This window comes from Varanus komodoensis, unplaced genomic scaffold (assembly GCF_004798865.1).
Source record: "Varanus komodoensis strain SLA01 unplaced genomic scaffold, ASM479886v1 scaffold1, whole genome shotgun sequence".
Lineage (NCBI taxonomy): Eukaryota > Metazoa > Chordata > Lepidosauria > Squamata > Varanidae > Varanus > Varanus komodoensis.
In genome coordinates, this window is record NW_025335268.1 from 133,436,229 (window position 1) to 133,453,269 (window position 17,041).

At 42.2% G+C, this 17,041-nt stretch overlaps 1 protein-coding gene across 1 annotated transcript in view; it reads left to right on the plus strand.

The window, feature by feature from the left end:
• CAMK1G (calcium/calmodulin dependent protein kinase IG) overlaps positions 1 to 17,041 on the plus strand; it is a 33,020-nt gene that overhangs the window by 14,929 nt on the left and 1,050 nt on the right. Inside the window, exons 4-11 of the mRNA XM_044446974.1 lie at positions 1,346 to 1,484; positions 5,052 to 5,175; positions 9,303 to 9,378; positions 11,418 to 11,530; positions 12,470 to 12,548; positions 14,238 to 14,325; positions 15,009 to 15,424; positions 16,699 to 16,830. Coding sequence (XP_044302909.1) covers positions 1,346 to 1,484; positions 5,052 to 5,175; positions 9,303 to 9,378; positions 11,418 to 11,530; positions 12,470 to 12,548; positions 14,238 to 14,325; positions 15,009 to 15,424; positions 16,699 to 16,789 — 1,126 coding nt within the window. The 3' untranslated portion in view covers positions 16,790 to 16,830. The remainder of the gene's footprint in view (positions 1 to 1,345; positions 1,485 to 5,051; positions 5,176 to 9,302; positions 9,379 to 11,417; positions 11,531 to 12,469; positions 12,549 to 14,237; positions 14,326 to 15,008; positions 15,425 to 16,698; positions 16,831 to 17,041) is intronic.

A 17,041-nucleotide genomic window follows, 5' to 3' on the forward strand; every position in this document is an offset into this window, starting at 1 on the left:
CATGAGGTTGGGGGGAGGCAGGGGAGGAAAATGGTCCCAGACTTTGTGGACTTGTACACTTCTACCTGAAATGTTAGACCTATGCCACAAGAATAGGTTTTTCATAGGGACACCTCACATTGCTAGAGCATTGTTTAAACTAGAGACTTGCAGCCATTTGGATGAGGTGAGTTGAAGTGGTCCTTTCAATGAAATCAACACAAATTGTCAACCGTTCCATGGTAACGGTCCACACAATTTGCCGGGACACTAAACATTACAGCCACAGCACTGTGAAATAGCCCACACAAAAATGGATCCCATGGCATTAATTTAGCACTTCGGGTTTACTGATCTCTATTGAATGTTCATTTTGTCAAGTAGCGGATTATCTTGTTCTGTTAACTTTACTGAATGAATAATCTGGATCCCTTAAACAGGAGTGGGCAACATCTGGGCCACATGCAGCTGCCCGCTTTTTGTGGCACATCAGTACTGATCTAAGTATGTGATCCTACCCTAAAACCATTCCCTACAAGCTACATCTTTACTTTTCTGCAGCTGGAATGTTTTGCTCATTGGCATGCCACTTACAAGTGCTGCAAGTTATGGAACAAGAAAAAAATGTGGTTTCTGTAGAGTGAGCATAAACAAAGATGTCATACCTCACCTCATTAAAAAGAGAAATTAGAGAATGAAGGAGATTATTTCAGATTTAATCCCATATTCTGATTTAATCCCATATGTTTCTATTAAAAATGAAAAATGGGTTAGGATGTCACTAGTAAAACAAGTTGTGAATTTAGTGATGGCAAAAGGTTGATTTGCCTAATGAAAGTATTTCATGGCAGTTAAGTGCTTGTAAATCACGTTGTATATAGAAGGATGGAAAGAAGGTCAGAAGGTACACAGGAGCTGAAAGCCATAGGAAAAGTTATCCTGGTTTTTTGGAGACGGTAAGCCAGAATCCCGGCATAGTCTAAGGCACATTCAGTTTAACTTCATCTTGTGCCACCGCTGAGTCTTTTGTTTTTTTAACAAAACTTACCATGGTGCAGGAAATTATAATTAATATGCTCATTTCTGTTGTGGCTGCATGTGCCAAACTGGTATTACGCCTTTGATTCTGAAGCTTGATGGAGGTATTTTTTATGACTGCATCAGAACTGCCACAGCCATGTTCCCCGCCTCTGCGATATCTAGCAAGCTATTCAGTGTGGCACTGTGGGTCGAAATTAGTGTGGAAGAGGGGGAATAGAGAACCTAGGCCAGGCAGTTCTCTCCACCCAAACATGTAATCAATCTGCATTTTCACGCAGTTCAATCAAAGCAGCTTTGTGATTTTTCTAATTATCTTCTTCCACAGCGTGTCTGGAGGGGAATTATTTGATCGCATTTTAGAACGTGGTGTTTACACTGAAAAAGATGCAAGTATTGTAATTCAGCAAGTCCTGGGAGCTGTGCATTATCTTCATGAGAATGGAATAGTCCACCGGGATCTGAAGGTATACACCTTTGCCATTCAGTATCTTGGCCACCATGCTGTTACATAAGAACAGAAGAAAAGCCATGCTGGATCAGACTATTTAGCCCACTGTTCTGTGTTCACAGTGGCAAACCAGCTTCCCACGGGATCCCTCAAGCAGGATATGAGTCCAACAGCCCCCTCCTGCCCAAGTTGCCCAGCAACTGGAGTACATGAGCAAGCTGACTCTGATACAGAAGGCAGCTTATAGCCATCAGAACTTGTAGCCATTGGTAGTCTTCTCTTCCATGAATGTGTCTGGTCCATTTTTTATTTTATTTTATTTATTTATTTTTTGATTTATATCCTGCCTTTTTCCTACAAAGGGCTCAAGGCAGCTTACATCTCCTCCTCCATCTTATCCCCACAGCAACAACCCTGTGAGGTAGGTTGGGCTGAGAGTCTGTGACTGGCCCAAAGTCACCAAGTTGGCTCCATGGCTGAGCGGGGACTAGAACCCAGATCGTCTGAGTCCCAGTCCCATGCTCTTAACCACTATACCACACTGGCTCTCTCTTTTAAAATCGTCAACATTGGTGGCCATCACTACTCCTTGCCACCTATAGTTTAACAATGTGCTGTGTAAAGGCTACCATTTGTTCTGAATTTCCTACCAATTAATTTCATGGGATGACCCAAGTTCTAGTTTTTTGGGGAGGGATAAAAAACAAGTATTCTGCTCCACACCTTGAATTTTGAACAAATCTATCATTATTCCACCTATTTCCAGTGGTGGGTCTCAGGACACCTTACAACATTAAACACTTATGCAACCAAAACATAAATAGAATATATAAATATTAAATCCGTAGAATATTAAAATTGTATAAAATATTCAGTTAAAAATTCTAAACTGTATGTAGAATGGAACTAGTTCGACACAGTCTCATAGGTCCAGGCTATTCCCAGAGGTCTGCTGGAACAGGAAGGATTTTGCCTGCCTCCAAAAACATGGCTGGGAGGATACCCAAGGAAGATGCAAACCCTCAAGGGGTGACCACCAAGAAGGCCCACTCCTGCCTTCCCACAAAGCATGTCTGTGAAGGGGTGGGACTATGAGAAGGGCCTCCCCAGAAGATCCCGTGAAGGAGAATACAGTTTTTCAAATAGTCTGAACCTGAGCCGGAAGGAACTTTACAGGTCATGATAAGCACTCTGTCTGGAAATGGACTGGGAGACAGTGAAGCTCTTTCAGCAAAGGAATTGTGTGCTTTTGTTGACAGACCAAGTCAACAGTCTGGCAGCAGCTCCCTGAATCAACTGCAGCTTCCAAATAATTTTCCTATCTCCCCTTACTTGCCTTTTTTCCAAGGCAACAATCTCAGTTGTTGTAACCATCCCTCACAGGGAAATTGTTATGTATTCATGAACTAAAGTTTTACAAGCATCCACCAATTTGCAATGTTACACATCCTAATACTCTGCATATGGAGTTGGGTATGAGATGCTGCCAGACAATGCTTTTAAACATCGATTGCCATGCCATGTGCAGGTTTTTGCAGGGAGTCCAGGCAATGACTTTCTATATTTTCCCTTTGCTTTTTCCATCTTTTTCTTTCTGTGCAAAATCCATTAAAAATAAAAAGTGGAGTGACTGCAGACTGCAGTCTAATTTGTTAGCACTTAGGATCCCTCCATCTGGATGTACCCATGGTGTCAACACAACTGAAAGAAGTCTAAATACTGGTGTTGCTACCAGAATATTGTGCAACATGCAGTTCTTCATTTCAGCCGTCATTTGCTGTATTGCTTATTGCTTACCCACCCAGAAGAAAGTGGCAAGTCATGGATGCTGGCATTAGCTAGGGGTACATTTACAAGAGAAATCATGATGTGCACATTCTTCAGACATGGTGTGATGCAAGTACCCTGTCAGGGCCTCTTTCAAGTAAGTTATCCTAGTCTCACACACAGGCTATAATTTACGGCCTGGCTCTGGCTAGCCATGTCCCACTGAAGGAGATGCTTCCATCCCATAGTACCTCAAGCATGAGGACTTTGAATGTGCCACAGTCGGCCTCGAAGGCTGCTCCTTGTCCAAACTCCACAACAAAAAGGACAAATCTCGAAAACAAGCTCTCATCATAAAGGTGCCTCTGGGTGCTCCCAATAGATTTCCTATTGGCATTTCCTTGCCCTACCCCATAACTTGACTGGTCTATTTAGATTGCTGCACGGCCTGTGGAGACAGCAGCTCCGTTCCCCAAAATACAGCATTTGAAGATGAGGGCTTCAGACTCTGAATCTGAATTGAAAGAAAAGACAGAGTTGGAAAGCTTAGCTGAATTTCCAAGGTCAATGAGATGCAAGATAAGTCATGTAGTGGTGAGAACCAGACTGCCTCTTGTTCAGTGGAAAACTTAGTAGAATAGGGACATTCAGAAGGGAGGGTTAAGACTGAGTAATCTGTTGGTTCAACATCAGTCAAATGAGTGGCACAAATAAGCAATGTCCAGTGTTCTTGCCGTGTGGTCAATAAGTAGTATGGACCTCCCAGAGAGTGGACCAAATTTGTTAGGGAGAAGAATTCAGCTTGGAATCAACTCATGTTATGGGCAAGAACTAAATTTATAGTTAGAGGATCTTAACTTGATAGGTGTCTCCTGCTAATGAGCTTTAGCATAACAAGAAAACTGTTGTTAAAAGCCTCTCTTCATGATCTGCTAAAAAAGGAAAAAAGTAAGAAGTAGGCTTGTGATGAAGCTTCACAGAATCCATCTGTCTGGCATTTACAGATTTCCTCTCATGCTCAGCCCTGACTTACGGAGTCAAGCCAAGAAGTCTGCAAATGCTAGCAGAATGAAGGTTGCGGAACCAGCAACCTTGTTGCACACCATGTGCAGCACAAAGAAAAGCTTCTGTACATGATGTGGAAGAGGGATGCCACTTGCACAATGGACATTCAGGGCTTGAGTCTTGGCAAATGCTGCATGAATGCTGAGTTTCACTTACCAGGAACTTGGATTCATAGCATGACAAAGCAGACTGGGGAGCCAAGTCAGGGAATCCAATGGATTCCTATCCCCAAAATGGATTCCTCACACATGCCTGGCAAGATAGTGGGGGAGGGAAATACTGACCCGCAACATGGCCCAAGCCAATTGCCCAATATCCCAGCAAACAGTACAGGCAAAACAACAACTACTACTACCTCGAAAGCCAGGCAGAAGATAAGAGAAAAAACAAACTGTTACCCAACTCAGAAGCAACCAACCAGCATAAAGTCTGTTGAATGTAGCACAGGTGAGCAGGTGCCAAGCAGTATGAAAAGATGCCAAGTGGGGGCAAAGCCACCTATATAGGGTGAATCTCTACCCAGTCCCAATGCCAGTGAGTGAACTTCTAGCTCCACTTCATCTCTCTGCATGCAAAGTGCTCCCTCCACCTGCAATCTTCCTATTAGGCACAGCCATGGAAACAGAACATTTCCCAAGTTTTAGAACAGCCACAAGTGTAGCAAATGAAAACTGCACACGACAGTCCTTGATCTTTCTTGCACTCTTTGCAAGAAACCTGTGAAGGTTAACTCCCAGTTTCTTATCTACAGCCTGAAAACCTGCTCTATCTAACTCCAGAGGAGGATTCCAAAATCATGATCACAGACTTTGGTTTGTCTAAAATGGAGCAGAATGGCGTCATGTCTACAGCATGTGGAACTCCAGGATATGTCGGTAAGCAAAGAAATGGTATAATTAAATATTTAAGTATAATCTGGATTCTAGACAATGCTATACATCTTGGGACATGCATGATGACAGCACCTGAACTTTCTCCTGGTAGATTGGTCTGCCACAGTGTGGTAAGTCCCCTAACCACTTTCACATTTCTTCCTCCTTGTTTCTGTATAGCAATTATATAAAATGAAAATAATACCAGTTAAATCTGCAGGCTGCACTATCTTCAGTGCCTTGTACCCTTTAGACAAGGTATTGGACACATGAAGTGGAAGTGCAGAATCTCACTTGCTTTATCTCAAGGCATTTAGTATAATGATCTCCAGAGTTCCCATGAATGGTAAGAGCTCTCCCATGTGATTAGGGGCCCAGAAGAAAGATCTATAGGCAGCATTAAGTTGTATTCATGAACTGCCACATTTCTTAGACAAATTTATTCTACTGCTAATTTAGTTTGTGCTGCCTATACACTCCACCTTCTTCAGCCTTTTCAGCAACAGCAGCTTGTGTCATCACCTGCCTCAGACAAGGGATCTTTCTTTCATTTCTGCCTTGCAACACTGAAAGGGATTCTTTTGCTGCTTTATTTATAGAATCATAGGAATAAAGTTGGAAGAGGCCAATAAGGTCATCAAGTCCAAGTCACTGCTCTATGCAGGACTCAAAGTTAAATCATCCCACTCAGATGGTTGTCCAGCTGCAACTTGAATGGGTTCAGTGTGGGAGAGACCATGATACCCCTAAGTAATTCATTCCACTACTGTATTGTCTAAACAGTCTGGTTTCCTGTAACCTGAGCCCATTATTCCCATGTCTTGCACTCTGGAATGAACAAGAAAATATCCTGGTCGTCCTCTGTGTGTCAACAGTTCAAGAATTTGAAGAGTACTACAATTTCTCCCCTTAGTCTTCTTTTCTCAAGGCTAAATATGCCCACTTCTTTCAGTCTCTCCTCATTGGGCTTTGTTTACAATCCTTTGGTCATCTTCGTTCTGCTCCTCCAAAATGTTTCCAGGTTTCCTGCATCTTTCTTAATCTGTAGTATCTTGTTCTCAAGATAAGGCCCAACCAGTGTTGAATAGAGGAGAACTAGTACTTCAGGTGATTGAAGTAATATTTCTAGTAATATTGGCAAAAACTAGTATTTCCTTTTGTGCAGCCATATCACATTGTTGACTCATATTCAGCTACAACAGTTCCAAGATTCTTCTCATCTGTAGTATGGTTGAGTTAAGTATTTCTCATCTTGTAACTACACATTTGGTTTCTTTTTCCTAGATGCAGAACTTGGCATTTGTCCCTATTAAATTTCATTCTGTTGTTTTCCAGTCCAACCTATCAAGATCACTTTGAATTTTGTTTCTGTCTTCCAGGGTATTAGCTATCCCACCCAATGTTGTGTCATCTGCAAATCTGGTAAGCATTCCCTGCACCTCTTTATCCAAATCAATAATAAAAATGTTGGAAGAGCACAGGGCCCAGGACTAAACCCTGCACTAGACTACTCATTATTTCACCCTAGTTTGAGAAGGTGCTATTGAGAAATACTCTATGAGTCCAATTTTGCAAGCAAGTATGGATCTACCTGATCAGAACATCATGGGGCACTTTCCTAGGGACTGATGCCAGACTAGCTGGACTGTAGTTCCCATGTTCCTCTTTTTTCCCCTTTTTGAAGACAAAAACAATACCTCCAGTCATCTGGCACTTCACCCATTGTCCATGATTTCTCAAAGATAATAGACAGTGTTCCTGAAACCTCATCTGCCAGTTCCTTTATTACTCTAGCATGCAGTTCACCATGCCCTGGAGATTAGCATTTAGTCAAAGTAATTAGATGTTTCTAGATCATTGCCTGTTATTCTTAAGCACCAATCATGTCTCTCCAGTATATAGTTCACTTTGCTATAGATGTTCTCTTTGGACAAGACTGAGCCAAAACAGAAATTTGGCATTTCTGCTTTTCTTTGTTATCTGTTATCGTTTTGCCACCCTCACTGAGTAGTTGAGCTACTGTTCCTTTCCTCTGTTTTTTACCATGCACATATTCAAAGAAGACTTTTTATTGCTTTTAGTATCCCTCATTAACCTCAACTTATTTGGATTTTTAGCTTCCTGAAGCTATCCCATGTTACCTACCTGTACTCTTTCTTTGCAATCTGGCCTTCCACTTCCTCTAACTGTCCTTTTGGTTTACAGGTCATTTCTATATTTTTCATGAAACCACTAGGTCATCTATTGTCTTCTACCCTTTTTCCCTTTTTAAAAAAGATCCCTACCCATCTGGAATGATGGGTTTTTCTCATTAAAGTTGCTCATCATGGGACCTTACTTCTTATTGTTCTGAGTAAAATGGTTTTCCCAAATCCAAGGCATGGATTTGGATATGCTCAGCTTTTGCCTCCTTTGGAATCAAGAATGTGAGTACGACATGAGTCACTTTCTCCCAGATATCCTGCAGCTGGCATTTTCTTCACTAAGACATCCTTGTTGTTTAGAAACAAATCATAGAAGATTCTCTAGTTCCTTCCTCCACTTTCTATAGGAGAAGGTTATCAGCAACACAAAGTAATTCTTGAAGAAGTCATGTTTGGCAGAATTAGTCTCTCAACAGATATCAGGGAAATTGAAGCCCCCATTAATACTACTTCCTGCCTCCTTGAATCATTGGCAATTAGCTTTACAAAAGTTCCATCCTCATTGACTGGGTAGTTGGTAGTAGAATCCACCCACAATATACCTTTTATTCTTTTACCCATTTATTTTAATGCAGATGTTCTGAAGGAGGCAACTAAACTCACCCTCTTATTTCTGTACAAAGATATGTATTTTTAACATATAATGAGACTCTGCCACCCATTTTATTACTTCTGTTCTACCTGAACAAGTTATGTCCCTCAATTTATGAGCTCCAGACATGGGAGTCATCCCACCAGGTCCCAAACCATATTTGCTTTCTTGAATTAAGAACTCAAGCTGGTGCTGTTTGTTTCTCATAGACTGGACATTAGTATCTAGACTTCTGGATGGGGTACTTAAAATGTTGTGAACTACCCAGAGAGCTTTGGCTACAGGCTGTGTGTGTGTGTGTGTGTGTGTGTGTGTGTGTAAATAACAGACCATGTGCTTTATAGTCTAGCTTTCTTCCTGTTTTGGGGGGAGATTATTACTGTGCACTATGAAAGCCTGCTTTCTCAGTTGTGTCGCATAAGCCTATGCCCATTATTATCCCCAGGTTTATTTCTCCTTTCCCTTCCATCCTAAAGAATTTCTTCATGATGTTGAAGCCAACACATTCTTCTCAGTTCTTGTGAGGTACAACCCATCCCTGGTCAGCAGACCGTCTTCCAGGACTTTGTGTTTATGTATTAATAGCTCACCTTTTCCCACAAGGAACCCAATGCACCCTCCATAATTTCTCTCCTCCTGCTGCTTCTCCTGTTCTCTATTTTATTCCCACAACGGCTCTATGAAGCAGGTTAGGCTGAATAGCCTAAAGCCATCCAGTTTGCTTAATAACTAACTAGGGACCTAAATCTTGACCCTCCACATAAAGTTGCAAAGGAATCCGTTCTGGGACAGTGAATCTGAATGATTCCTTGGGCTCAGCTCCCCAGACTCCAGCCCACTTGGTTTTCTGAGTTCTTGGTGAGTGCACCCAGAATTTCCAGGTGCTCACCAGAAATCAAGCCCCTGACACTGTGCAGGCAGCATCATTCTTTTGTGCCATGGTCAGCAGTGATAAGAAGAAGGTTGTTTGTGAGGGCTCACCAAGGATTGAGCCCTGTTCAACCACTGTGCAGGCAGTGCTCCTCTTCCGTACTACCCCCAGCAGTCTTTGTGCTTTGGATGAAGAAGAAGGTGGTGGGTTCATTCCAGGAGCATTCCTCTTGGCTCAGCTCACTTTGCAAGACTGGGTCAAGCATGAGAGGAAGTCTGCAAATTCAGGAAGGATGGATTCCAGTGAGTTTCATCACAACCCTACCCCTAAGTCCCTCTCCAGCATTCCAACACTATGCTCCACCGGCTGTCAATGTAGCTTTTGCTTTTCTTTGATTTAATATTTGTTTGTTATCAGAAGTTGAATTTCTTGTTGTTGTTGTTGTTGTTGTTATTTGCTACAGCTCCAGAGGTGCTAGAACAAAAGCCATATAGCAAAGCTGTGGATTGCTGGTCCATAGGAGTCATCACTTATATCCTGTGAGTATTGTCGTCCTTTGCCTTGATTTCAGCACACACGTAAATGACCACAAAATATTTTAGACCACAAACATATTCAGTAGCTTGAATTCTTCAGTCAGATGGATGGACAGATGGACAGGCAGACAGAAGAAAGAATAGCAAACATTTGTGCCACACTGATTCTATAAATCAGCTTTCCCCAATCTTGCATCCTTTGGATATGTTGAACCTTGCACCCATCAAATGCCCATCTTGACTGAGGAGGAGGGAAATTTTAGATTAACACATCTGCAGGGCACCAGATGAAGGGAAACTATAAATAAAAAAGAACTGATCATTCTGACAGTGCTTATTCTCCAAATGGCCTTAGATGAGAAGTATGCAAGCAAAAGCACTATAAAGTGGCAGCACAACAAGCATATGCATTGAACTCAGGTAAAGTGATATGCCATGATTCTAGTGGAAAGAAAAGGGACCCTCAGTTCATCCCTCAGCCAGAACATCACTTTGTTTCTGAACAGCAGTTCAACATTGCTATGGATGGCACATCATTTTCCTCTCCTTGATCAGTTAGAAGGGACATCTCCATCACTAGTACTCTCTGAGACTCGTACTTCCAATTTTAACATTTCTTTAGTGCAAATAGTGCACTACTCCTTGCAGAAACTCTAAAAGTGACTCAGATCTCTCAGGTCACACCGAAGACTGACAGCAGGGTGAGCAACCTGCAACCCTCCAGATACTTTAGCCTACAACTCCTGCGAGTCCTAGCCAGTGAAGCAAAACTGTGCATGACAGTCGCTTATTTTGCTATGGAGAGCAAGTTTATTATTCACGTGTGCCCAGTGCAAAATAAGGCAGGGGGAGATTCTGAAATGGATCGAAACTGTAAAAGGGCTGTTGGTCTTTAACTCTTTGCTCCTCTCTGTGGTTCTGATCCAGATCAGCTCTATGTCTCCTCTCACATTTTCTGCTATTTGTAAGAGCAAAAATCTCCCATTCTAGTGACTGAGCATTTCCCCCCATGCCAATAACAAGTATGGGGCAGTGGGTTTCATGTGTTCAGGGACCATAATGGGGGCATTTAAAGTCCCCTTTCTAATCTTTCTGCCTTGACCATTATTCTTCCTCCCCCAGCTAGTTATGAAGAACACATTTTACACTCCATTGTACACTATATGAATAATTCGTGTGTAGTTTGTTGCTTGATGTCTAGATTACATAGACAAAGATGCTTTATTTTTGCATAGAAATAATTATAATCTGTTTTAATAACTAGCATTCCTAAAAACCAATGCAGACTGAGCTAGTACTGGGGTTTCAAAAAGGGTCCACCTTCCCGAGGGAATGGGATAAAGATGCAAATGCAGGGAAGGGGAATCCCAAGCAAAATGAGAGTAGAGGAAAAAAGTCGAAGAGCAGCTAAGTTGCTTAAGGAGCGAAGGACTGAATCTGGCTCATCTAGTAACAGAGCAAGGGCTGTGATCAAGATGGACTATTGCATGAATAGCAGGGGGTCTTCCTTTAAGAGATGTTACCACGAGCCTGAAGAGGTGTTTTCTTCCACTGGGAAATGATGATAGGAATATGATATCTGCCAATTCCCCCTCCGAGCCCTTCTCTTGCTGCCACAGAGGGTTCCCTATCCATTCAGCATATAACTTCCAGGAGGTACAAGTGAAGAGAAGAATCCCAAAGATCACTCCTCCACCACTTCCTTCACTGCAAGAGAAACTGAGCTAGGGGCTCCTCGGAATCCAAAATGGTTTCTCTTCCCTATCCATCTTTCCAATTTTGTTTATAAAAACCTGTCTTTTCTCTTGAATGTTCTTACGATCTTTTTGACAACTGAAGCTAAGGTAGAACAGATCCAGCCAACCAGTTGAAACCCACCATAAAAATAAAGCTGTCTTCTGGAAAAGAAGCACCCAGTCCTTGACTCACCATCTTGAATATACAGAGTAAGGAAAGCTGTGTGCCTGAAAACAATTGCTAATTCAATTGTCTCTTTTTTCTTTTTTGCTTTCTGCGTATTTGTTTCTCCCAATCCTTCTCAGCCTGTGTGGATATCCTCCTTTCTATGAAGAGACAGAGTCCAAACTGTTTGAGAAGATCAAGGAAGGCTACTATGAATTTGAGTCCCCATTTTGGGATGATATCTCTGAATCAGGTACTTTCCAGTCTGGTGAAATCTTTGCTAGTATGTTACGAGTTTTCTCTCCAGACTGCTATAAATGATAGCAAGGTCAGAAAAGGCCCAAAAGGCATTTTTCCAGGCAAAGTAATTTTTGACTATGCTCTGTTCAGTCTAAGGCTATTTCAGATAACCATAGAGCATACATAGACAGTGTAGTGTTTGAGTACCTCAGTGCACACCTGGACACTTTTCTTGGCACTAGCAGAGATGCCTTCCCCTTCCCCATTGTTAAACCAAATTAATATTTTGTGCTGTGAAACAGAGTTTGTTAATGCTGAAAGCTGTGCTTTCAAAGTAATCGTTGAGTGTCTTGCGGTTCACACCCTAGGTCTACCTTGTATTCAGACTTTTAGACAGGCTTCTTGTCATTTGTCATGGGGTCCAAGACCGTTTATCAAAATGCCAGATTTGCCCACTAGCCCTGGTACAGAGTATTTTCGTACATGATATTTGTGTCACAAATGACCTTCCAGCCAATGCAGGTTTTTATTTTCATTACAAAGCAAGTGAAGCATGAGACACTTGGAACATGAGTGACAGGGTGCTGTGGTGGTCTAACGTCTCTAGAATGTTTTCCCAGATGCAATTTGCCAATCTTCCCTTTTTCGGCATATTTTGTGTGGCTTTAAAAAGTTAGTTTTCTGGTTGCTTATTTTAACACTGTACTCTTGCTGCAGCTCGGTTTGCAGTTTGCATTGTTTTGAATGCTGAATTCCTTTTTGTTGTTGCATTTAAAAACTGCAACATTTGCTTTTTTGATTAAATTATATGTTTTATTATTATGTTGTTTGCTGCTCATGGTACATATAGCAAAAGAACGGTGGGGAGAGTGAGTGAGAATCTGAAACCATGAATTCTATGATGTAATTTTTATTATCCGTATTTGTGCCAAATCTTGTTCCTTCCAAGCAGCCAAGGATTTCATTTGCCATTTACTGGAGAAGGATCCAAATGAGAGGTTTACCTGTGAGAAAGCACTCAGACATCCCTGGTGAGATGGTTGATTCTAACCCTGTGAAAATCTGTGATATAAAGAGAAATTGAAGTTTTATTGCCTGGCAACGATCATAGCTCATAAAATAAGATTGTTTTCTCTGAGAACTCTGTTTGCATGAGCCAACAAAGAAGAGGATATGAATAAGGAGCAGTAATTTTTCTGGGATTAAATGTGCTGGAACTAAACATCTGCTAAAAAACCAGGATGTGAAGTACTGTGAAAGGATTTGAAAAGACAATCTTTAGTGAAATGGTTAGGATCTCACTAAACTAGGATTCACTAGGGAAGCCATGACAGTCAAAGTGTTAAAAGAAAACCTAGTATTCTGAAGGCCAGTTATACAGGTCTTGGGTGAACCAGAGTGAGAATGAAAGGAAATGTTCTGTCTCTGCTTCACTCTTTTGCCCTTCCTCCATCAAACTAACTAGAGACCTGATTCATTTAGTAGGTCTCACCCTCAAGTTACTGGGCCCATGGCTGAGCAGCCAAGTCTTCACCAGTCCCCCACCTCCCTCACCACCCCACACAGTGACATCTTTCAGTGCACAGATCCAGAAAAATGCAAACAGCTAATGGAAAGTAAGTTTCTTAATGCATCCTTAAATCTGACTCCCCAGTAAGTAGAAAATGCCTCTTCTAGTAGTATAGCGGCCTTCTCAAGTAATAGAGCAATTGGTCTACCACATCAAATTTAGCTAAAACAAAATAGTTAAATAAAAAGGATAAATAAGCTGGCAAACTTCACTCATACCTGGATAGTGGAATGGGAAGGAGCAGGGGGGCATGGGCTCATGATGTGTCCCAAGGTCCAGAGTGCAGCCAGGGTAGTAAAGACATTCTTCAGAAACCTGTGGGCCAGACAACACAGGTATCCTCTTAAGGGGACAAGGGCAATATTCAATTTCAGGTGTGTCTTGGCTTAAATTAAGCAGTTCAGGAGGGGCAGGTCAATACAATGTAAGTGACATCAAAGAGGAACTGGTTCCCCTATAACAATTGCTTGAACTTCTACAAGTGTTCTCAACACTCCAATTGCCAGAAACTCAAACAGAAGAATTACACGACTCATTCAGACTTTAAAAGAACTGTACTGTTTCAGGGAAGCAGCTCTGGACACTCTTGACACAAATTCTTATTGAGAACTTGTAGTATTCTTGCATCTCTCCATCACTTTGCACAAAGCACAGCTCAGTTGTTGAGAAGGCTGCTTTCTGAAACCTCATTTGATTGCTTTTTCCATTAGAACGGTTGGCACAGACCCTGCAGGCTTGCCCAGTTGGCTGCCGTAGCTCCTCCTTTGCTAGAGGGGCCACCAAAGCTAGACAAGGAGAAGCCACCGTGTTGCACGACCAGCAGGTCTGGCTATGGCAGCCCCTGTGGCAGGACAGAGCCCCTTTGATCCTGTGGCCCCTAGGCTGCTGCCTACCTATGCTGCCCCATGATGCCAAGCCTACATTCGGCATGGATGTTCATGATAAAGAAAGCCAGGGTGGGAGGTCCCTCCTCTGACCCTGCTCAAGGAGTGCAGAATGTGTTTGCATTGCATTCCTTTCCCTTGGCCTTTGTGGGTGATTGACTATGGATTCAGCATGCAAAGACTTTAGCTAACTGTTGCAAAAATTAAAAATGCCTCCAAAACACCATCTGCCTACGTGCCTCTTATTCTTCTCACTCCATCTGCAGGATTGACGGAAACACAGCCCTGCACCGTGACATATATCCATCTGTTAGTGCACAGATCCAGAAAAATTTTGCAAAAAGCAAATGGAAAGTAAGTTTCTTTATGCAGTTATTCAAGAATATCCTGCTCTATAACTCTTGTCTAGGATTGGGTAAACACTTCAAGAAACATTTGCATAAGATTTCCCCATGGAAGCATCCAGTTCACTGTAGGTATAGTGAGACCAGAAGTCTCCTATAGACTTGAGCTTGGCAAAATGTGCAAAATGTAAGATGAGGTCCTGCATTCATGGTGGAATTGCCATTTTGAAGTAGTATACAAACGATACAGGAGAAAAATGGCTGTCAAACATTTTAGAAGTTCAGCTGCTCCTGGCTTTCTACAAACAATTGTAGAATGGTTTTCTACAGTTTATGTAGCACTCTTGAACCACCCCAAGCGTATGTACCATGGGACATGTACCACTGTACACAGTGGGATCTACTTCCAGAAGCAGGCATTCATAGCATTGCATGGTACATACAAAAAGTGCTTTGCAACTTTTATGTCATTTTACCTCTGCAAACAAACCTGTCAGTGAGATTTCATCATCATATGAAGTGGGATTCTCCCAGTTTACTTGTTACGTTTTGCCTGTAGTGGAGAAAGGGGATTCCATAAACTGGAACCAGTTGCAAATGTCTCTTCAGATAGGCTTGCACAGGTAAGCTTCTGGGCAGATGCTGTGTTCATCAGTCCCCTCTCACCAAACTTGTTATCTTTGCTTTTATTAGCAAGCCTTCAATGCTGCAGCTGTTGTCCACCACATGAAAAAACTCCACATGAAATGCCAGCAAAATTCCAAAAGCCACCCTCCGCTCATACAAATGCAAAATATATCAAGGTCCAATACTCCATCCGTCACCACTCAGGAACAGTCCAGTCGTGATGCCAGGATGCTGATCCCTGAGGTACCATACCAGAATGCTTCAGATCTTTCTGATCAGCATAGCAAGATGGCAGACAGCAAGTGTTTGGATCGTCTGGCTAGTGAATCCACTCCCATCTCTACCAGTATAACCACAGAAGACATCCACAGCACTTCAAGCAGACCAGCGTTTGGCTGCAGTGCAGCATGTGGGACACATGAGAAAGTGAAGACAGCATTTTGTTCAGAAACAGTACTCCTCAAAAGAGGTGCCAAACCCCAGTAGGTGTTTCTTCTACCAGATTCTCTTGTTGAACTAAAATACATGGTGCTTGTGAGCAAGGGTCCCTGCTACTCCTAGGTTGGTTGGTTTGCTTTTAATAACGTATTTTTATTAGTAAGTGATAGAAGGCGTGGTGCCTTCTAGAATCCAAGGGTGTTCCTGGGGGAAAAAAAGGTAGGCATTCCGAGGGGAAAATAAGGGGCAGACAAGTGCATCCCAGGTCTTCCTTATGAAGCACACCCAGCTGCTTGGGGTGAGGGGGGACTTATGTTGGGGAGAGCAGGGGGCATTTGGGGTGCATACAAGCAGCAGAAAGCAAGAGTTTTGCCAGTGCTGCGTGCTTATGTTGGCTGATGTCATTGCTTTTCTCTGAGCAGCACTAGTTAGCCTTCAATGAAATACCTATTTGTGTTATGCTTTTGGAAGCAAATTCGTATTGCAGGGGGCTCAGTCAAGTCCCACCTCTGCCTTATACTTGGTTCTTGGGTGAGTTACTATTCTTTTAGCCAGTTCGTGTTTGGTGTGGTATGAGTGGCCATGCTGACCAAATGATAAAAACAGCATGAACACTTTGTGCTGCGGGACTGGTGAATGAACTGAAATGAGTGAGGAGGAGCTCCAAACATTGGACTGTAACTCCCATTATCCCTGTTCATTGGCCATGGTAACCGGAGTGATAAGAACTGGAGTCCAAAATGCAAAGGCCATGTGTTCCCCCTCTCTGAACTAAAATTAGTTCTCATGTGGAATGAATTGTGCAAGAGATGCTCAAATGTGCTTTTTGGTCTTGTGTGTGAAAATGTCATATATTGCAGGGGGCACCCAATAGGAGAAAGCAACATTTATGTTACAGCATCAATAGTTTTCAGCCTGAATATGAGTATCAGATTTTTTAAATCCTAACAGGAGATGACATTGCTAACCAGGAAGTTTCAAAAAAATCATTTGGAAAAAAAAAGCATTTCTAGTCATTGTTTATCTTATAGCAGTTTCTGCAAACTTGCCACTTGGGAATATTTTCAGACAAACCTGGCAGCAAACTGCAGCCCCAGTGCAGCTGCTTGTATGTGATAACCAGTGGCTCTCATACTTCAAGATGCATCTGTCCAGTTCAGTGGGAACCAGAAGACCACTGAAATACCATTTTTGTTTAATCCAAAATTCATATTCATGCTGAAAACCATCAGTGTTGTGGCATAAAAGTTGCTTTCTTCTGCTCATACAACGAATTCACTATTTTGCTTACCTTTCAATCTTCTCTTCCAAATCTCAGTCACTTCAAATCAGAAGTCCTGGTTCCTGTGAAAGCCAGCAACCACTCATATTTTGGTGGTGGGCAAACTGGAGTTTGCTTGGTGATGTGATACAAAAATCAGCCATATGAGTCATGTGTACATCCTTAGAGGTAAGTGTGCCACGATCCAAATGTTACTTAGGACCTTTCTAGTGGTGAAAAGTTTGAACCTAGGCTTACTGTTGGAGGACCACTACTGATGATTCACTGTCAGTTGTATCATGGCCTATCACTGCTTAGTTCTTAGCTGCAGAGCAGTCTTTCTCTTGGGTGAACAATTTGGCTTAACGTTGTGCACTCTAGAACTGAAGAGGGGAATGCA